The sequence below is a fragment of the Macaca thibetana genome, chromosome 18 (assembly GCF_024542745.1).
Source record: "Macaca thibetana thibetana isolate TM-01 chromosome 18, ASM2454274v1, whole genome shotgun sequence".
Classification (NCBI taxonomy): domain Eukaryota; kingdom Metazoa; phylum Chordata; class Mammalia; order Primates; family Cercopithecidae; genus Macaca; species Macaca thibetana.
Window position 1 is genome coordinate 33556842 of NC_065595.1, and position 23074 is coordinate 33579915.

The 23074-nt window shown below is 38.9% G+C and overlaps 1 protein-coding gene across 4 annotated transcripts in view; it reads left to right on the forward strand.

The window, feature by feature from the left end:
- The window catches only part of HDHD2 (haloacid dehalogenase like hydrolase domain containing 2), a 48899-nt gene extending 27761 nt beyond the window's left edge, over nt 1-21138 (forward strand). For 2 of the 4 annotated variants that reach the window (XM_050768182.1, XM_050768184.1), the window contains exons 5-7: nt 13191-13407; nt 15494-15557; nt 19763-21138. In XM_050768182.1, the coding sequence (XP_050624139.1) occupies nt 13191-13407; nt 15494-15557; nt 19763-19866 (385 nt within the window). In that variant the 3' untranslated portion in view covers nt 19867-21138. Of the gene's footprint in view, nt 1-13190; nt 13408-15493; nt 15558-16752; nt 19637-19762 lie in introns of those variants that run through there. The other 2 variants (XR_007721322.1, XM_050768183.1) reach the window with 2 other exon arrangements.
- Nucleotides 21139-23074: the final 1936 nt, after the last annotated feature.

Genomic DNA, 23074 nt, shown 5'->3' on the forward strand with positions numbered 1-23074 from the left:
AACAGCCACCTTTTACCCTGTGTGCACATTAATTTTAGATTCTTGGTTAATGGAAACCACAACTACTTAATGTACTTTTATTTGTGACCGTAGTCACTGTGATAGTCAAGCCCTTGTTTAAAGGGAGCAAACTTACTTTTTATAGTTGGTCAGTATCTATTTACTGTAATTATTTCCTGGACATCCACTGTTATGTCAGATCACCTGGAGATGTACTTCAGTGTATATGGTATTAAAATTACTTTTGCTTCCCCTGCCTTTTCAATTATCCTACTTTGACTTTTAGTTGAGGAGGGAGAGACTATGCCATGTGCTCCTTAATTAAGTTCTACAACTGTACCAATATCGGTTTTCATTTGAAACAGAATCTATTATTTTTCTTCTGAATTTACTCCTACTACCTTTCACTCATTTATTTAACCACAGAATTCAAGGAGAAGATATTGATTGATTTAAGCTGGCAATTTGGGAAGGACATGTTTAATAGGAAATTGAGAGGTCTCTGTCTTAGATGAATACTAGACTCAGGGTAATAAAAATGTATGTTGACATAATACTGACTTTGTAATTGCTCGGATGCTGTCTAATTAGTACACTTTCCTAACCATATTGATTTTTTATAAACACTACATTTTAAAACATTACAGTGCACTTATAGGTCAACTCTCATTTCACAAATGCACTTAACAGCTGGGTGGAGAGTTAACAGAAGGATTTCAGGTCTTGCCCTTCTTTGCATATTGATGTTTCCATAGGGACTACCTTCCAACCAATGACTGCAGCTATTTGGATTGTGTGTGGCAAATACAGACATCTCAAATGAACCACCGATTAGTTAAATTACTGTTTAGGCTGATAATGACAGTAAACATTGTATTTTAAAGCCCATTGCATGCCAGCTTCAGAGGCATGTTACATCAAGGCAGATACATCAACCTTCACATTACACTGCATCTTATTTATTGTGTTTTTAATGGATAGCCCCCCCACAAAAACGCATAGTACAGCCTTTCTACAAATACCTTTTAAATGCCTGAATGGAATTGAGAATTATTTGTTTGTTTGTTTGTTTGTTTGTTGTTTTTTGAGACCAAGTCTCACTCTGTCGTCCAGGCTGGAGTACAGTGGTGTGATCTCGGCTTATCTCAAAAAAACAAAACAAAAAAACCCAAAGTTTGAGCATTTAAGTAATGGACCAATTATAATTGAACTTGATGATTACTGTTAGGAGGAAGACAAACAGGTCACTTACAATCCAACCTAAACTTAGTATTAACAAGACTAAAAAATATCTAATCACAAAATCAATATAAATTAAGTTTAAATGCTCAAGAAAGAATAAATTAAAAATTACCTATAACCCTGCCACCTAAAAAGAACCACAGTTTACATTTTAGCACAGTTACTTTGTTTCTATACACATACATGTTTACACAAAATTTAGAATGTGTATATATACTATGTAGTAACATGCTTTTAAAAACCTAACGTATTGTGCATGCTTTGTCATATTCCTAAATATCATTCTAAAACCTATTTGATTCCTACAGTATACTCTATTTTAAGAAGCACAGTGAATTGCTTTGCCACGAGTTCCTATTACTGTTGGCATTCCAGGTTTTTGAAATTCATTTTAAAAAACTCCTGAGAACATGTTTGTTGAGCAGTATTTATGCTTTTTTTATGATTTTTTTTTTCAGAAGTATAGTTGCCAGGCAAAGGAATTTTGGGGAAAAAACTACATGGAATTACTTAGCCTAGGAAAAGTTTGAGGCCTTTTTTTCCTAAATTAAGCAACTGTTCTCCAGCTCGTAGAGGAGCTTATTAAAATGTTATATACCTAAAGAGAAATGGCATCACAACTTTCACGTTTAAATTTATAGATGAAGCCTTTTTAAGAATAATGTATTTGAAGTTTTGTTAATGACATTCTTCCCATAATTGCTGTAGAGTTTGAGAGTCCTCCAAAAGTCTTAGAGATGTACAGGAATTTTTTTTTTAATTTTTCAGGATGAGCTTCTTACCACTATAAGTGGTCTTTGTTGACTGTTGGATTGCTTGCTTTCCCCCATCTCCTTCTTAAGGAAAAATTATAAGTTTAATTACTCCAGTATATTCAATCCTTAGTAAAGGGAAGAAAAGAAAGAAACACAAACAAACAGTAATGGCGTCAGTACTGCATTTGTACACTAACTCCTGAATCTTTTCTAAGTACTTAGAGCCCTGAGTATGAGGAATCTCAGAACAGAGTAGCAGCAGGGCTCAAATTAGCAATATATCTATGGGCTTTTCCCATTTTTGAAAGGGATGACTCCTGTGCAGTGTTCATAATTAAAGTCCAGACTGTAAAATATTACTTTGGTGGTGAGAAATTGTTTAAGACTTCAGAACTTGAGATGTTTAAAGCATTTCATTAGTGTATGTAGGAGAAGTTTATATGCAGATCTGAAAATCATAGAATACAGAATCCAGTTGAGTATCAGAATCACTGCTCTTATTTTGTAGTTTGAGGATATATTTAGCAGGCAACTCCTGCTACTCTAAATAGGATTTGTTTACATGAACAAACCATAAAAATATATTCTGTTACTGATTCTTCCATTGAGGTAAACATGCACAGTAAGTTATACAGATTTTAGGTATACAACTCAATACAATTTTACACATAGGTATGCCTATATAACCCCCACTTGGTGATCAAGATTAGAACATTTTCAGCATCCTTGGTGGCTCCCTTTCCCAGTCAGTACCACTCCTTCCGCCAGATAACCACTGTTCTGACTTCTGTAATTATTGCCATTTCTTAATCTTCATATGAATGAAATAATAGAATTATAGCATTTTTTGGTCTGCTTTTGAGATTTATCCAAGTTTTTGCATGTACCAGTACTTTGGTTTTTATTTTGCTTCTTTGTTGTTGTTGTTTTGTATAGTAGTAGTCTATTATATGAATATTCCACAATTTATTTATTCATTCTGCTGTTAATGGACATGGGTTGCTTCCAGTTTGGGCTGTTATGAATAAAACTGCTGTGAACATTCTTGTATATGTCTTTTGGGGGACATGTGCATTCAGTTCTCTTGGGTACGTATCTAGAAGTGAAATTGCTAGATAGTAGGATAGGTAATTGTTTAGTTTTAGTAAATATCGCCAAACAGTTTTCCACAGTGATTGTACCAAGTCATACATTCTTGCTAGCTACAAATGAGAGTTCCAATGCTCCATATTCTCTATTTAATAGTAGCTATTCTGTTTGGTGTATATGGTGGTACCTTTACTGAGTTTCTATTTGTTTTTTGTTGTTGTTGTTGTTACTGTTTTTCAAAGACAGGGTCTTGCTCTGTTACCCAGGCTAGAGTGCAGTGGCACTATCATAGCTGACTGTAGCCTCAAACTCCTGGACTCAAGAGGTCCTCCTGCCTTAGCCTCCCAAGTAGCTAGGACTACAGGTGTGTGCCACCACACCTGGCTAATTTTAATTTGTCTTTGTAGTGGGGTTTTGCTGTGTTGCTGGCTGCTCTCAAATGCCTGACCTCAAGTGATCATCCCGCCCCAGTCCCTCAAAGTGCTGGGATTACAGGCGTGAGCTACTGCATCCAGCCTCAGTTTCAATTTGTATTTCTCTGATGAGTAATGTTGTTGAAACCTTTTCATATGCTTATTAGCCATTTGGATATCTTTTGTTGTGATGCACCCATTCACATCTTTTACGTTTTCCTATTGGGTTGTCTTTCTCTCACTGATTTGTCAGAGTTCTTTTTTTTTTTGAGACAGAGTTTCACTCTTGTTGCCCAGGTTGGAGTGTAATGGCACAATCTCGGCTCACTGCAACCTCTGCCTCGTGGGTTTAAGCAATTATCCTGCCTCAGCCTCCCGAGTAGCTGGGATTACAGGCATGCACCACCACGCCCGGCTAATTTTGTATTTTTAGTAGAAACGGGGTTTCTCCATGTTGGTCAGGCTGATCTCGAACTCCCGACCTCAGGAGAGCCACCCGCCTCAGCCTCCCAAAGTGCTGGGATTACAGGTGAGAACTGCTGCACCCTCAGAATTCTTAAAGTGTTATATCTTACGAGACTTTGGTTGGATGTATGTACCGCAGATATCCCTGTCTTTGATTTGCCTTTTCACTCTCTTAATAGTATGAGAACATCAGGTTCTTAATTTTGATGTAGTTCAATTTGTCAGTATTTTCTTCTGTTTTGTTTAAGAAATCTTTGCCTACCCCAAGGTCATGAAGATATTTTCCTGTGTTTTCTTCTGTAAGCTTTATCGTTTTACTTTTAGCAATTAGGTGTAGAATCTGTTTTGAATTAATTGTTGTGAATTGTGTGAAATAGAAATTCATTTTTATGTATGGATACTCAGTTGTTCCAGCAACATGTATTGCAAAGACCCATTCTTCCCTCATTGAATTGCAGTTGTGCTTTTGACATAAATCAAATGACTAGATTATTTATCTATACTTTTGCCATTCCATACTGTCTTGATTATTGTAGCCTCATAATAAGCCTCAATATCTGGTAGTGTACATCCTCCAACTTTATTATTTAAGATTGTCGTGGCTATTCTACCTCCTTTGGATTTCCACACAGATTTTGAAATCAACGTGTTAACTTTCACAAACAAAGCCTGCTGGGAGTTTGATACTTCATTAAATCTATGGATTTGGGTAGTAATTACATCTGTACAATAATATATCTTACAGTCTGTGAAAATCAAATGTATCTCCATTTATTTAGGGTGTTTTTTTGTTTTGTTGTTTGTTTTTTTACATTTGTTCTCATCAGTGTTTTATAGTTTTTCGAATGTGGGTCTTAGACATTTTGTTAAATTATTCTTGTCTTTCATATTGTTTGATGCTATTGTAAATTGTATTTTGTCTTTGTTTTTGTTTTTCCGAAATAGAGTTTCGCCCTTGTTGCCCAGGCTGGAGTGCATTGAACGCTATCAGCTCACTGCAACCTCTGCCTCCCAGGTTCAAGTGATTCTCCTGCCTCAGCCTCCCAGTAGCTGGGAGTATAAGCATGCACCACCATGCCTGGCTAATTCTTGTATTTTTAGTAGAGATGGGGTTTTGCCATGTTGTCCAGGGTAGTCTCAAACTCCTGACCTCAGGCAATCCACCCACCTTGGCCTCCCAAAGTGCTGGGATTACAGGTTTGAGCCACCGTGCCCAGCCTTGTATTTTGCTAAATTTCATATTTATTTGCTTATTGCTAATACATAGAAAGCTAATAGGGTTTTCATATATTAATCTTGTATCCAGCAGTCTTCTTCCATTTACTTGCTAATTCTAATAAATGTTTGTATTAGTAGAATCTTTTGGATTGCATTTCTACATAGACAATTGTAGACAGTAATGACAGTTTTAATTATCGCTCCTTCCAGTGTTAAAATTCTTTTTATTTTTTTGCTATATTACACTGTCTGGAACTCCTAGTGCAGTACTGATACACGTGATGATAGTAGATAGCCTGATCTTACTTCTGAATTCAGGGGTAGAACTTTCAGTATTTCACCTCTTCAAGTATTTCTTACTAGGTCAATAAGCTATGTTTGTTTGTTTTTAATCCCAAAGACTTCAAACCTTTTTTTTTTTTTTTAATTCTGATTATAACTAGAAATAGCAGTGCTGAAGTTGTCTTAGATTTTCTATTTTAATTTTTCATTTCATCTGTCACTTTGGATGTATAGTATTCTTAGATTTTTATTTTATGTAGAACATTGAGTCTCTACAAACTCATTACATTTTTTTCAGTAATTAATGAGAGAATTACTGTGTCAGTGTGACATTGGAGGTATTTGGGGGGTTTCAATTAATTAAATGTTAGTGGTATTTTCCTTTGGTGTTTTTCATGATTCACTAGTTTTAATTTGAACTTTTAATAGTTCATGTCTGTCGAGTTGATTGGTATTACTTTTAAGTGTGTTGAATGTTAACACTTTGGCATTACTTTAGTTCAGCGATTCTCAACCAGGGACAGTTTTGCCCCCTAAGGAATATTTGGTAAGGTTTGGAGACATTTTTGGTTGTCATAACTGAGGGAGAGGGGTGGTACTGGCATATGATGGGTAGAGGCCAGGAATGCTGCTAAACATCCTATTATACATAGGTCAGCCCCCACAACAGGCATTTTCTGGCCTAAAATAGTAGGGCTGAAAAGCCCTGATCTAATTTAGTGCTTCATTTGAAACTGAAGCCCACAAATGTGAAGTGACTCTCCATTATTTATTTTTAGTATAGTTACTATACTTCCTACATTTATTAATAAAAATAGTTGTCATAGGTCGGGACACTGAGGCATGCAGAGGTTCATCCATGATTTAGTTTATTGAATAAACATTTAGCAAAAGGTACCAGGCCTTCTTTTTTTTAAGTAGGAAATACAGTGATGAGTACAACTGATGGGCATTATGGAGAGTGTATTCTAGTGAGGAAGACAGACCAAGCACAACAGGATAAGGATTACCAATTGTGCCAAGTGATATATGAAGGAAAAAAGGGGTTGAAATAGTTACCAAATGTGAGGAGGGAGTCCACTTTATTTAAAGAGAGATTAAAAATGACTTCTTTGATTTGCCGACATTTAAACTGAAACCTGACAAATGAGTGGAAGAAATCTATGTGGAAAGTATGGGGAACCGTTTCAGGAGGAGGGGGCACCATATGGGGGCTGAAGCAGGAAGAGTTTGACATGTTTTGAGGAAATGAGAAAAAACTATTGTGGCAGGAGCTCAGTCAATAATGGGAAAGGTAACTTGAGATGAGAGTGGAGATGTGGGTTGGGGGTAGATAGGGCAAGGCTTTCGAGACTGTGCTAAGGACTTTGGATTTTATGCTAGTTGCTATGAGAAGCTATTAAAGACTTTTGAGCAGGGGAGGGACATGATCACATCTATTTGGACTTTTGAAAACTCCCACTGTTGCTTATTCAATGGATTGGAATAATAGAGAAAAATGCAGGAAGACCAGTTGTAAGGCTATTACAGTTCAAGTGAAAGAGTAAGACAGTTTTGAGATATTTTTTGCTTCAAAATTGGAAATTACTGGATTTCCTACTGAATAGGGATGTGGAGGTGGTGGGAGAAATTGAGAAATCAAGGATGACTGGTAGGGTTCTGGCTTGAGTAACTGGGAGAAATTATTGAGATGGGAAAGATTGGGGAAGGAACACTTTTGGGGAGTGGGGTGAGAGGGACTTACCAGTTTGATGTTGGACATATGGTAGGTGTTTGACCAGTACTTAAACTGCAGTATAATTTCATTTCCACATGCTTCATCTTCAGGGGAAATGGTTAAGTTATTTAGAAAGACAGCGTAGTGTTCAGGCATACCTCCTTTTATCGCACTTTGCATTATTGCGCTTCACAGATACTGCACTTTTTTTTAAACAAACTGATTTTGCAATAACCCTACATTGAGCAAGTCATCGGCACCATATTTCCAACAGCATGTGCTTACTTTGTGTCTCTGTGTCACATTTTGGTAATTCTTGTCAATATTTCAGACTTTTCATTATCATTATGTGTTATGGTGATCAGTGATCTTTGATGTTACTATTGTAATTGTTTTGGGGAGCCACAAACCTTGCCCATGTAAGATGGCAAATTTAATGTTGTGTGTGTTCTGACTGCTCCACCAGCCAGTTTTTCTATCTCTTTCCTCTCCTCTGGCCTCCCTATTCCCTGAGACACAATGATACTGAGATTAGGCCAGTTGATAACCCTACAGTGGTCTCTGAGTGTCTTAAGTGAAAGGAAGAGTCATACATCTCTTACTTAAAATCAAAAGCTAGAAATGAGTAAGGTTAGTTAGGCATGTCGAAAGCTGAGATAGACTGAAAGCTAGGCCTCTTGTGCCAAATAGTCAAGTTTTGAATGCAAAGGAAAGTTCTTGAAGGAAATTAAAAGTGCTACTCCAGTGAGCACACAAATGATAAGAAAGCAAAACAGCCTTATCACTAATATGGAGAAAGTTTTAGTGGTCTAGATAGAAGCTCAAACTAGCCACAACATTCCCTTAAGACAAAGCCCTAACTCTCTTCAATTCTGTGAAGACTAAGAGAGGTGAGGAAGCTACAGAAGAAAAGTTTGAAGCTAGCAGAGGATGGTTCATGAGGTTTAAGGAAAGAAGCTGTCTCCATGAACTTGCATTAAAGTGCAAGATGAAGCAGCAAGTGCTGATGTAGAAGCTACAGCATGTTATCCAGAGATCTAACTAAGATCATTGATGAAGGCGTCTACACTAAACAAGAGATTTTCAATGTAGATGAAACAGTCTTACATTGGAAAAATACGCTGCCTAGGACTTTCATAGCTAGAGAGGAGAAGTCAATGCCTGGCTTCAAAGCTTCAAAGGACAGGCAGTCTCTCTTGTTAGGGGCTAATGCAGCCGGTGACTTAAGTTAAAACCTGTGCTCTGTAAATAGAATAACAAAGCCTGAATGACAACACATCTGTTTATGGCATGGTTTACTGAATGTTCCAAGCCTACTATTGAGACCTACTGATCAGAAAAATAGATTCCCATCAGTATATTACTGCTCATGGACAAAGCAACTGGTCACCCAAGAGCTCTGTTGGAGATGTACCAGGAGATCAATGTTGTTTTCATGCCTGTTAACACAACACTCATTCTGCCACCCACGGATCAGGCAGTCATTTTGACTTTCAAGTCTTACTATTTAAAAGATACGTTTTGTAAGGCCATAGCTGCCATAGACAATGATTTCCTCTGATGGATCTAGGCAAAGAAAATTGAAAAACTTCTGGAAAGGATTCAGCATTCTAGATGCCATTAAGAAGATTTGTGATTCATGAAAGCTCAAAATGTCAACATCAATGGGAGTTTGGAAGAAGTTGATTTTAACCCTCATGGATGACTTTGAGGGGTTCAAGACTTCAGTGAAGGAAGTAACTGCAAGTGTGGTGGAAATAGCAAAATAACTAGAATTAGAAGTGACGCCTGAAGATGTGACTGAATTGTTGCAATCTTATGATAAAACTTGAATGGATGAGGACTTGCTTCTTTTGAATGAGCAAAGAAAGTGGTTTCTTAAGATGGAATCTACTCCTGGTGAAGATGCTTCGAACATTATTGAAATAACAACACAAGATTTAGAATATTACATGAACTTAACTGATAGAGCAGCAGAAGGGCTTGAGAGGATTGATTCACAATTTTGAAAGAGTTTCTTTTGTGAGTAAAATACTGTGAAACAGCATCACATACTACAGAGAATTCTTTCATGAAAGGAAGATTAAAATTGATGCAGCAAGCTTCATTGTTGTCTGATTTTGAGACATTGCTGCAGTGACTCAACCTTCAATGACTACCACCCTGATCCGTCAGCAGCCATCAACATCGAGGCAAGACCTGCCCGCAAAAAGATTACGACTCCCTGAAGGCTCAGATGATTGTTAGCATTTTTCAGCAATAAAGTATTTTTAAATTAACATACGTACATTTTTTTTTGTACACAGTGCTGTTGCACACTTAATAGACTATGGAAAACCAAAATTTATGTGACTTGCTTTATTGTGATACTTGCTGTATTGCAGTGGTCTGCAGCTGAATCCAAAATATCTTATAGACATCCCAGTATTTGGGAGAATCCCAGATTGGTTTTCAGGTTCCGGGTTCCAGCACTGGTTCTAGCTCTTCTTGATTGGTGCCAGCATCTCAGATGATCTCATCTGTAAAATAGGTCATGTTGGACTTGATGTTTCTCTGGGTCTCTTTCAGTAATATTCTGTGGCTCTAAATTTATGTATTCTATTTTACATTCCGGGGTACAAGTACAGGATGTGCAGATTTGTTACATAGGTAAATGTGTGCCATGATGATTTGTTGCATCTATCAACCCATCACCTAGGTATTAAGCCCAGTAGGCATTAGTTATTTTTCCTGATGCTCTCTCTCCCCGGCACTCCCGACTGGCCCGAGTGTTTGTTGTTTCCCTCCCTGTGTCCATGTCTTCTCATTGTTCAGCTCCCACTTATAAGTGAGAACATGTAGTGTTTGGTCTTTTGTTCCTGTGTTAGTTTGCTGAGGATAGTGGCTTCCAGCTCCATCCATGTCCCTGCAAAGGGCATGACCTCATTCCTTTTTATGGCTGCATAGTATTCCATGGTGTATATGTACCACATTTTCTTATCCAGTCTATCATTGATGGGCATTTGGGTTGATTTCATGTCTTTGCTTTTGTGACTAGTGCTGCAGTGAACATATGCGTGCATATATCTTTATAATAGAATGATCTATATTCCTTTGGGATTACTGGGTCAAATGATATTTCTGGTTCTAGGGCTTCGAGGAATTGTGTGGCTCTAAATTTAAATCACCCCTTCAGCTTTCTCTTGCTGCTGTGCCTGAGATTTTTATATGGTAGCCCTGCTCCCTGGGCTAGGATTTTTTACACTTTATTTATTCACCTACATGGAATTTATAACCAGAAATTTTTGAATTAGACCTTCTTTGTGCCTTTTAAAAAATTATAATTATAGATATGTAATTATTATAAGAAATAATTACGTGACTTGCTTTACTGCAGAAGCAAAAAACCCAGAACCCAAAAACCAATCTAGTATTCTTCCAAATGCAGGCATGTCTAAGAGATATTTTGAATTTGGTTGCAGGTCACTGCAATAAAGTGAGTATCACAATAAAGCAAGTCACATAATTCTTATAATAATTACATATATATTATTTTTGGAGATGGAGTTTCTCTGGCTGGTCTGGAATCCTGGCCTCAAGTGAGCCTCCCACCTTGGTCTCCCAAAGTGCTGGGATTACAGGCGTGAGCCACCGTGCCTGGCCTCCAGTAGTCTTATAGTTAGACAAAAAATTTTCAGATTTTCTGCTGATATATTGTCTCTGTATTAAAAACAACTATCTTTTAAAATTTTGTGTTTCTATAACAATACCTGAGACTAGGTAATTTATAAAGAACAGAGTTATTTCTTACAGTTCTGGAGGCTGGGAAGTTCAAGATTGAAGGGCCTGCACCAGGTGAAAGCCTTTTTGCCACATCATCCTGTGGTAGAAGGCAGAAGGTCAAGAGAGCACGCATGCAAGAGTGTGAAGGGGGCCAAACTCATCCTTTTGATCAGGAACCCATGCCTGCAATAACTAACCTACTTCCTCAATAACAGTGGAGCTCTCATGACCTAGTCACCGCTTAAAGGCCCCTGTCTCAACACTGTTGCATTGGGAATTAATATCCCAACACGTGAATTTTGGGGGGACAAGCCATAGTCACAGCCAACCTCTTGTTGCCCTGTCTAGTAAGTATAAAAATACTCCAAGTATTGGGGTGGCTCTGATATTTTAAAAAATGTTTAACTATAAAAGATCTTTTAATCCACGTCCTAGAAAACGTTTACTTTTCAGTCCATCCTCAGTATGCCTTGACTCTTCAAAGATTCAGTAAAGCTTATACTGTGCAGAGAACAGTAGAAGGAGAACTGCTTCCCTGAGAGATGTATAATACTTCTCCAGCCTGGTGTAGAACCAATTCCCATTTAGAGAAGTGTAGAGGAACCCACAGTTTCAGCTGTTCCAGGGAAGGCATTAAAGTACTGCATGGGAATTAAGTGCACACATCAATCAAGCTGATAAGTCTTATCCCCAGTTAATATATAATAAAATATTAACAAAGCTAAATCAAATGAGTTTTCAGTTTAGCTATATAAGTGGAAAGCAATTTTGAGGTCTGTTGCATAAAGAATTCTAGTTCCGTGGTAGAGTAGCAAATAAGTGGACTTGGGGGTGGGGTGACAGGAGAGGAGATAGATAAGTCACCCGTTAGTAACTCATTGCTGTCAGCTGTAGGTCTTTAAGGCCAACAGAGTGGCTTTGCCAGGTTTCCTAATAGTTGTATTTCAAGAGCAGCTTTAAGAAATAAATTTGTGTTAATATTAGTGAATAAATTTGAAGGATCTGTCCAGTGCTGTGAGCAATCTGTAGTAACTAACAGTAAGGCCCTGTAATAGTGTTGGTTTTTACTTAATAAAATATTTAATCATAAATGTCTGAATTCTGCGTCTCCCACAGGAAGGCATTTCCATGCCCACTGACAAAAATAATTTAGCAGTGTCATAGTTGAGCGCTTAATTACTCATAATTGTGAAGGGTAAGATATGATGAATTCTTCCTTGATGGACATACTAAATATTTTAACCAAGTAGATGACTTAAAGTAAATTAAGCTAGTGAGATCATTTATTACATTGGTTAAAAGCGGTTTAAGAAATATATCGTGTCCCACATGCCATTAGATGATAATATGTGCATGAGTACTTCTGCCATGTGACTAAAGGCTGTATTATTGTGATGGATGGCAGTTGTTTTAGGTTGGGTGTTGGAAAATGAGTATTAAATTTCTGGGGACTTTTTGACCTGTTTTGTTGTTTTGCTGTAGGTAGAATTTGCTTATCTAATGAGGATTCTTAGCTATAGGTAGAATTTGCTTATCAAAATAATGGGAAAACTCTTTATGTCCTTTTGTCTGATGTGAGAGTATTGTTTGTCCTGTATCAGGACAAAGGAAGGGACCTGACAGGGAAGGGTCTCCCGTAAATCTTTTTCTTCAGGAAAGATGACCTGATTTGCAAAATAATGTTGAAAGCAGTCAAAAGGTATAAGAGGTAAAAGTGCAAGCAGAAACTCTTTGTAAAACACTTTATTAAAAATTTCTGAATTAAAAAGAAACTTACATTTTGGAGTAGAGGAAACAGGAGTTCAGATATTTTAGGAGTTAACTTAATATGTCACTGCAGCAACAATTGTGTAGTATTGTAAAAGGCTCAGGAGCCTCCTGCTTACCATTGGGGAAGGTTGAAACAACTTGTCTCATTAAGTTAAGCTTCTTCCCTGGAGTGTCTTATTTAGCTTTAGTTCTCTTAATTCTCTTTCCCTGGTGATTTGGGTAGTGTCTGAAACCACTAAAGGTAAAAGGTTGAAGCAATCCCAAATTTAATAATCTATCACCTTTCTTTAGTGTATCTGAGTGTAATTCCCAGCACTTCTTTGTGAATTCATTAGAAGACAGCAAGTCATTAAAAGTTAATAAGGAACTATTTGTTTCTGTGGATGTGAATAAAGCCACTTTGTAAGTCTGACATTCTTTCCCAGTCATAAAAGCCTTGCTTTTAGTCAATTTCTTTTTTGTTGTTGTTCTCTCTAGGTTACTCCTGGATGGAGCACCTCTGATAGCAATCCACAAAGCCAGGTATTACAAGAGGAAAGATGGCTTAGCCCTGGGGCCTGGACCATTTGTGACTGCTTTAGAGTATGCCACAGATACCAAAGCCACAGTCGTGGGGAAACCAGAGAAGACGTTCTTTTTGGAAGCATTGCGAGGCACTGGCTGTGAACCTGAGGAGGCTGTCATGATAGGAGATGTAAGTAGAAGAACCCAGGAGGTGCTCCCAGCTCACCTGTCATGCTGGGAGAGCCAGCTTGGAAACACTGCTTTAGGAAATGGGACATTCTCTTACTGTACATAAGTATATAAGTGGCTACCTATAAAACAAGGTTTCCTGTCAGTGTTTAGTGGTATTTTTCTAAATAACTGAAATTTTTATTATTTCTGACATTTCTCCATAGCGTAATGGGAGATTTGTGTGTTACAATACATATATATGTAGTTAACGCCTATAATATATATATATGTATGTTTATATATTATATACATAGTTCAAAAGCCATTTATATTGCAAGTTAGTTGAATGCTGTAAATGTCTTTTTGAGGAACACCACTATACAAATGAGAACCTATACCAAAGAATTCTACCACTATTGTTTTTTTTTCTTAGCATATGCTTTATGGAAGAACTTCTTTGTGTGCCACAAATAGCTAAAGATATGGATCACCTTAGCCCTTTGAGTGGCAGGGCTGAGCCTGGGATGATTGGAGGCCCTGGCTGGTCACCTGTGGCCATGAGCATCTTGTCAGTTTCCCCCAGTGTACTAGGCAAATGTTATTTCCTGTGTGTGTCTCGATGGGAAAAGAGCTGGAAAGCACACTGCCACACGATAAGTTAGTGGCCAGGATTATATTTCAATTTTTAAATAATAACATGTCAAGCTGGGAGGGATCATCACAAATGTCTGGTCCAAAACTCCTCAGTTTATAGACTGGGAAACTGAAGCCCGAAGAGGTGAATCTCCAAGCCTGAATTCCCATAGCTAATTAGTAGCACAGCTGGCAGTAGAACTTGAGCTCAGGACTCCCTCCCTAGCTGTTTTAACTTGTGATGGTGGAAATGTGTATCACAGTCCTCCTGATTTTATCTTCTGTTTCTATAATCATTCACCTAAAATTGAATAGGATAAACCCTGAGCTCAATAATATTTTGAGAAACCATCTTTTGAGTCACACCTGTTCCTCTTGGCAAGGCTTTAGCTGCCTTTCCTAGACAAATGCGTCTGAAGAAGTGGTTATCCGAGCTGGAGGCTTCAGAATTCTTTATCCCAGGAGATGCTGGCCCTGGGACAGGATGAGAGATGGGAAGGGATGCAATAGCTGTGTTCAGCTGCATGGAGGGTTGTTGGTTATCCAGGAAAGTGGTGGTTCCCCCCTTCTCCTTGTCCACATTCACTTTTTCCCACCTCCCTGTCTCTTCTCTCCCATCTCCACTCTTCAACAGGGCAAGTTTAGCTGTAACAGAAAAGGTTTGAAGTTGGACCTTGAATAAGGATTTTGACATTCTGAAACTCATTTTCAGGGGCTGTTGTTGAACAATATTAATGGTTTTTAAGGAAAAAAAAAACTTTCTTCAGGCATGGTCTGAATCAATCCTGCTTATTGACATGAGGGGGCAAGATTAATTTTTTTGATTTTTCTTTCAGTCTTTGGAATTTTAATTACCATGCATTCATCATCATTGAATTTAACCAAGTATATTTATCCTTGTCTTGAATAATGATTAGGAAGAGGAGCTTCTTTTTCAGAATGATCTGTTATTCCCAAGTGTGAAGTGAACATCAGACAGTCAGAGTCTGTTTGAGTATCTGGATTTAACTTGATTCTATCTGTTAGGACAATGGGATGGAAAGTAAGGATAGCATACTACGTGGTCCACAGAAAAGCTGTCTTCTGAATCTAGCTCATTCGCTGTCTGCAGCTGGATTATTTACTACCAAATGGATAGAATGCATTTTTCCATGATCTGTTTAATGGGGAGATAAACAGATGTAGGTGTGGCAAAACATAGAGAATTGTAATTGTAACTCTGCTGTCTGTGTTTGGTTACCAAGATTACTACTCTGTTGTATACCTTCCACCTCTGAGATACTTCCCTTTCCAAACTTGGAATGCTTCCTCAGAGTATTACGTGTGGATTCACCTTTTACATCTTCTCTTTTCTGTTTCAATAAAAAACATGGCATTACAGTTGGACACCCTAGCCTAATAAACAGTTGGTAAGGTTTGTTGGCTAGCTTACTGAAGACACTGCACTAAATGCTTTCTTTATGCTTTTCTAGGATTGCAGGGATGATGTTGGTGGGGCTCAGGATGTTGGCATGCTGGGCATCTTAGTAAAGACTGGTATGTATCTTCTGTATAAAGCATTTTCTAAAACAGAATAGTAGAATACACAGTTGGCTTAAAGAACAATCTTTGCAGAAGTGGCAGAGCCCTGGGCATTTTTATTCTCTTTCTGCCACAAAGCAAAAGTAAAACGGCATAGGATTATAGGAAACAATTGGGAAGGGCCCGTGCTGTACAAAGCTAGGAAGACGAGGGCTCAGAGGTATTTTAACACTTCCCCAGAGATAACCATTCCTGATTGACAGCATTTATATTATTTCCTGGATGTACAGTTCACCACAGAGGGATGAAGCAAAGGACCATGAATGGTAGTGCTCTGTGAAAATACCTTTTATTTTTCTGCTGGCTATACGACTGTGATACCGATTTCTTTAGGAACTGGCCAGCTAAGTGATCTGATTCTTCGTGTTAATGTTTGAACTTTTACAAAAATATTTGAAAAACTCTTTTTTTCTCTTTACTTACTGTTTGTGGTGGGCAAAAGGTTAAGAAGTATTTCCGGCACTATTAGGTTTACTTTATATGGTATCTCAAATAAATTTAGGAAAAAGGAAAGATCTTAGTGGGGAGGATTCACTAATAGAGTATTATGACCACCATAGACTGGTTAAGTGCCTTGGGTCCTGGTCTCAGCTCTGCACTAACTAGCTGTGTGAGACACGGGTCAAGGTTCTTCCCCTTTTCAGGCCCTGTTAGAATGATGGGATTGGACTGGTCCCATCTCACCCTCATAGTTTATGATCCTATGTAGAGTGGGACTGATAAAGTCCTTTCGAGGTAAGGAAAGAACAGGCATAAGATCTGTGAGTGGGGCCGAATATTATTGCATTGGGAACTTAATGTGCTGTTACCGTTAAAATGAAAAGCCCTTCTTCCCCTGCGTGCTGCCCCCAAATGGCACCTGCTGCATTTGGAATTAACAGCACATGACAGCCAGAAATCTTGTCTAAGAAATATCATCAGACTCTTATAAATCAAATAGCAGATAAGTGGTTCCATAGATGTCTCTGTGAGCTCATTTGCCTGGTTTCATATCATAGTAGTAAAACTATTTAATAGGCTGTTTACAGAAGGGAATATTTAAACATAAAGTCAAAGAAGAGTGACCACTGGGAAATTTTTTAGAAAAATTGACTATGATGTTTGTTCAAGAAAACGTGGTTGCTTAAAATCTGTTTTGAATTTCAAATAGAAACAAGAAATGTAGATGGAGCTACAATTGAATAAGAAGTATGTGGTGAAGGTCTGTACAAAGAGTGAAAACACTGTCTGCTTGTGCCTGAGGCCTGAATTGAACCATTGGAGCCTTGCAGATATTAACACCAGTCACTCCAGAGTTAACACAGTGGGTTTTTTTGAATGTCTCAGTCAAAATAATCACCTTCCCAGGAACGTAACAGCCCTGTGATGTAAGCAGAAAAGAGGAAGAATGAAATAAAATATGGAAAAGTAGCCACACTCACCAGCCTCCATGTATCTTTCTTTTCAGATTTCTGCCTTTTGCTGTTTTATTTTCTCATTATTGAAGAAATCCTGAGATAACTATTTTTGCTCTTGTGTATTATTCCCATGAGTGTTTTGTTTTTTGTTTTTTTTTTTTTAGCTCATGTAATTAAGGATTTACAGTGAGCTTCAAAATGGTACCTCTGCCAGTGTCTTGATGGGCCCAGCTCTCCCAGCTGGTCTCCACTGGCTCTGTCATCTTTTCTGACTGTCATTTGGTTGTGACCAGCCTTTCACAGGCATCAGTTTAGTCTCTGAGAAGCCATCAGCATAACACAATCAAGTCCAAAATGTGTAATTAGTAAATCAACTAAGTACAGCTCTTGAAAACAGGCATATTTGTACCATTGATTTTTGGTCAGAAAAATCATGAATAACCCTACTGTTCTAAAAACGTGGAACAGCCAGCTCCATTGATAAATTTTAACTCAGTGCAGTGGACAAGTGCTAGGCTTCCCAATGTTGAAAATAACCGTATTTTAATTAATATTCAATAACAAGTGCTTTTTGTGGATCATCTTGAGCAATTTTGTTTCTCAAGGGGTAGCACAAGGTAGATGCTCAATATAATTTGATCAGTTATTTGTTAAATATTTCTGACTAGTCCTAACCAGAATTTGTTTAGCATGTGAAACAGTCATCTAGAAAAAAAAAAAAAAGGATCCTTCTTTGACTTCATATATCATCAACATAGCATCCTGTTTTCTCCCCCCGTTCATCATTTATCCATCCATGAAAGCACAGGTTGCAGCAGTGAGTGAGTCAGCCATGAGCAATGCAGGGAGCTTCATTCACTTGTGAATGTTATTGAGCCCCTGCTGTGTGCCAGGCACAGTGCTAGGTGCTAGAAATAGAACATACACCTAAACCACTTTTGTCAATTTGTACTTTGTAGAAACCCCACTTGCAGAGCCACACTAAGCAAAAGCCTTTAACTCCATGGCTAAGAAGCTTATTTCTTTGTCCCTTAGACCACTGGATCCAGAAAGTAGGTAATATAGTAATATTTAGTCATTACTTACTTGTAAGATCAAATAGAAACCTTGTGAAGGAGTTTATACTTAATCATATTTAAGCTTGGGAAGAAAACTGGCAGTAGAGCTTGCTTCAGGGACCATACTACGGACAGGTGCCTTCAGGGTGCTAACGAGAGTGAGGTATATATTAATTAATTACCTTTGTACATTTGATGCTGGCTGCCTTCCTGTAAGAAGTTACAATCAGTAAGATAAGACAGGAAGCATCTTCTCCACCATGATGCAAAGATGTGGAAAAGAGAGTTTTTCAGGCTTTGTGTTTGTCTGGCAAAGCCTCTTAAAGAAGTAGTTGTAGAAAACAGCATGTCTGTTGAAAGAGCTGAGTTTAGGCATAGAAAACTGGGAAGAGCAGAAGAATCAATAACAGAGACCACAAAGGGATGAGAGAGCAAGGAGAAAGGTGAAGGGCAGAGGCAACCCTGGTGGCTACAGGGCAGGAGCTGCATTCTGCATTTCCTCCCTCCCTCCCCTCTCTTCTTCCCTCCATTCAGTCTTTAAAAAGATATTTACAGGGTGGTTACTATGTGCTAGTCGCTATGTTAGGTACTTGGAATACACTGGGACATATAACAGATATAGTCCCTGCTCTCAAATAACTTAGTCTTCTTAAATGTAAGACATGTTAAACAAATAAATGCATGATTACAAATTGTTGTAAATGTTCTGGAGGCAAAGAACAAGGTGAATGACAAGGGAGGGGTTTTAATTTGGATGGGAAGGTGGGGTCTGACCTGAAGCATGAAGGAGGCAGTCAGGTGAGAAGAATGGAATGACAAGGGAATGGCAGGTATGAAGGCCCTCAGAAAAGCCAAGTCCAGTCTGGAACTGCGGCCTGGTGAGCCAGTAGCACATGTTTAGGTGAGAGGGTCGCTGGGACTGTATGACAAAGGGCTTGGCAAGCAGCAGTAGAGATTTTAGATTCTTTCTGAAAGGCACTGGGACCCATTAAAGAGTCTTTAAATAGGGACCATGCACCTTCTGACTTGCAAAAGCTCTTTGTGACCACTGTGGAATGGTTCCTCTGCTGTGTTGAGGTGTTAAATTGTGTGTCAGGTGCTAGAACAGCAGGCCATCTTGAATTCCAGGGTTGGGAGAGTCAGGCAGTGAGCCTGCTGCTTGATGCCAAGTGGCCTGTCCTGCCTGGCCCCAGGCCTGCGAGCATCCATCAGTCTTTCCCTCCCCAACCCAGGGCCTTCTCATCTGCCAGGCTCCCGGGCTGCCTGGATCCCTGCGTGTCAGCAGCACATCCTGTTCCCGGTCGCCATTGGGAGCGGATGAGTCCTCTGCACTCTGGGATCTGGGCTTCCACTTTGAAGAATTAATTTAATCACCAACCTATCTTTAGGGCTGAGGGTAGGGGAAAGAAAATGATTTCATCAGCTGTGAATATGTGAAGAGAATCTTAGTTGTCAGGCGACCCAGTACCTGTGGCCTATCCATTGTGAATGACCAGAGGGCCTGGGGAAAGGATGAATGTGACATTTCTTTGAATTGCCTCGTTTACATCCTGAAGCCTCAATAAAAGGTGATTTGGGAGATGTGCGGCCCCTGATTCTCTCAAAACTGTAAGGGTGGTTCTGTGATGACCCAGGTGCTCATGGGGTATGATTAATTTAGCATTCTGGTGGCAGCCTGTGTTTACTGGCTTTGCTTTCATTTCAGGGAAATACCGAGCATCAGATGAAGAAAAAATTAATCCACCTCCTTACTTAACTTGTGAGAGTTTCCCTCATGCTGTGGACCACATTCTGCAGCACCTGTTGTGAAGCAATGTGTGCGTCTGAAGCAACTTGAAACGCAGCTTCTTACTGTCTGGAATGATTCCCTGACCAACTCAGTGCCAGCATCGGTAGACACACACCAGTCAGTGCTGATCGCTTTTTAACCCTCTTTTGTTGTGCATTAATTAGAAAGAAAGGTATTGAATTGCGGCCAGCCAGTAAGCCTTGCGAATCTCTTTTATTTTGTAACTGAAGATGAGACCCAAAGAAAGGGAAAGCTGAGATTTTGGGCCATTCCTTTTAAAAATTCATCAGGTTAGGCAGGGCTGGGAGGGAGAAGCTACCACAGGGAAGTGTGTTCTCTGCTGTCTCCTCACTGGAAAACAGGGAGGGGGGATTTCAGACTGTGAAGAAAGTTGAATGGTGGTTTTTAAATTATAAAGTAATGTATTAAAAGGTGTATTAGGCTGTAGTTCTAATATTGAGTTCAACTGTGAAATCCATCAGATGTGCCAAATGGAGAAAACAGAAAGTAACAAAGAGAATTGTCCTTTAGCCCAAGTGATACAGTGAATTTGCTTTAATAGATGTTGAAAACTAAATTTTCTACTGTATTCCCAGCATGGGTGACTTCTTTTTCTCTTCATTAGCCAGAGATGACTAATTTAAATTTAGAACCAGATTTTAATTTAAAATAATACTTCCATTAATAACCTATTCATTGCAGATACCTATTATACTGTGTAACAGTTGTTTTGGAAATTTTATGTAAAATTAAAACTATCAGTATTTTACAGATGTTTTAATTAGACATTGTTATTAACAGGAACAGTGCAGAAACTAGAATCAAGCCTTGTAATGTCTTATAGACCATGCATTTTTGAAGTTAGTGTCCACTAGGGTCCTATTAACTGTACATTTGCAAGATTTCATTATTTTTGCCTCTGACACTATGGGAAAAATTTTTTAGAAGCTATTGGGACAGATTCAAGCTTTTATGTACTTGGTTACTACAGCTGTAAAATGAAATCTCGTCTTGTAGCATGGATTATTCTTCTCATGTTAAACTCACCAAAATGAAGGGGACTAAATAGGTAATGATTTTCCTAGTGCATTTGCATACTGTGACAATCCCGGGCCTTGCAATAGTTTTACAGGGCTCTTGGGCATTGAATTATTAGGATGTAATTGTACATCATTGTAGTGTTCACCTTATTGAAGCTCACTCTGATGTTAATGAGCTTGGGGTTTTGATGCTTGTTTAGAGATCAGCAGTCTTGGATGGGAGGGAACAAAGCTAAATAAATAGTTTGGTGAGCACTGTGTTTTTGTTTTTGCAAATACCTCGTGTTAGTATTTATATATCCCAGAGTGCAAAAGACAGATGTGATATGACTACCACCCCAAATCAGAAGGATGAGCAGAGTGGCTAAGAGCATACTCTGGATCCTGGTAACACAAAATTAGCTCTCTGGCCTTGGGGAAGTCACCTCACCTCTCTCATGCCTTCTTTCCTTATCTATAAAATGGGGATAATGATAATGCCCACCACATACGGTTGGTGTGAGCATTATGTGCATGAACTATATATTAAGTACTTAGAATATCAATGGGCAAATGGTAAATGCTGTGCGTTTGTGATGATGATGAAGCAGGACTCTCGACATTTAACCATCTGAAAAATGTTGGTAGAATTTATCTTTGCATTTATCTCAGTGGAAGAAGTCTTCCTGAGGATTTAAAAAAAGAAATTCTGTACTACATTTAGACTTCCTCAGAGTAAAGCTGCACACAGAGAGAGCTCAGCCTGCGAGGAGAGAGCTCTGCGTGGTACCTGGTGGGCTGCCTTCAATTTTGCCCTCTTGCTTGGGCACCTGGGTCAGTGATGCCTTGGCTCAAGTATTATCAAGTGTTTGCTAGTTGCTATGCGCTGAGTGCCCTGATTATGGTGGGAAATAAGCATATTAAGAAAAAGATTTTGCCTCAATGATCCTTTCCAGTTAAAGAGCTAAGGAGAAGAATACACATTACTCAAGAACACTAAAGATCCAACTCGGCGTTGCCCTTCTCTGATGTCGTCCCTGACTTCAGGATGGGGCAAGGTGTCCCCTCCTTCATGTCCATGTGGCACTTTAAGAGTGTACTTATGTCTTCACATGCTCTTCTCCCCACTAGACAGGACTGCATCTCATTTTTTTTTAATTTTAATTTTGCTACCCAGTTAAATTTGAGTTTCATCATTCTTTGCTATATCTGCTGCAACCCAGGTAAGCATTCAAATGGGTACTGAACCAATAAAAACTATCATAGGAATGTAATGCTAGAAAGCATAGCTTTGAGTGGGCAGGAGAAAATGTTCATTAAATAAACACTTGGAAGTAATGGATCAGATGCTCTGGAGACAGGTTAGAGCTAAAACCAAGAAGGGAACATCATTGATGGGTTAGGAAGTGAAGAGGATAAAGGTCTCCTGAGCATGGTGGACCGAGCCAGGAGAAATGGCTTCTCTCCTTTCCTCCATTCCACTTTATCCCTGTGAGCCCTGAAAATCTTAGTTTGAGATATTTAACAAGCATTATATAGGCCTTGCTAACTGACCGGCCCACGGTAAGGTTCATGAGAATAACTAAAAATCTTATTTATAAACATTCCAATCCATGTTAGTGTCAGCTGGTTAGTCTGCCTTGGGCCTCATGGAGGAAGTTTAGTAACTGAAGTTTCTAAAAGGCTTCATTTACTGGCTGTCCCATTTGAAGGGCTATCTGGTATTAATCTCAAGGATGGTGTTTGTATCAGTTTTATTATAATCCTGTCCTTGGCCAGAAAAGGGACCATGTGACACTTTGGGACTGGAAAGGTTATTAGAAAACATCCATTGTTAGGAGTTGAGTGTCCCACATCTGCTGTGAGCCAGGAGTGTGGAACAGAGCAGAGCTCCAGTCCAGGGGAGGACAGACCCCCTCCACCCACAACTCCAGAGTCAGCCACAGGTTGCAGTAGCTCTGCCTACCGTGCGTTCTGTATCAGTGAGAGCTAATCGTAATGCCTAGGAAAGGAAAAGGATAACCTACCTCACTCTAAGTGACAATTCCATCAAACTTTACCTGTAGCCATAATGTCAGAAATTCCGGTGGAATAATATATGTCAATTCACACATAATCCCATGTTTTAGAACTTACAGTAGTGTGTTGGACAGGGAAGTTAAAAACACCTACACTGATTGTGTTCAGTTGGGTTTTGGACCAATGTGTG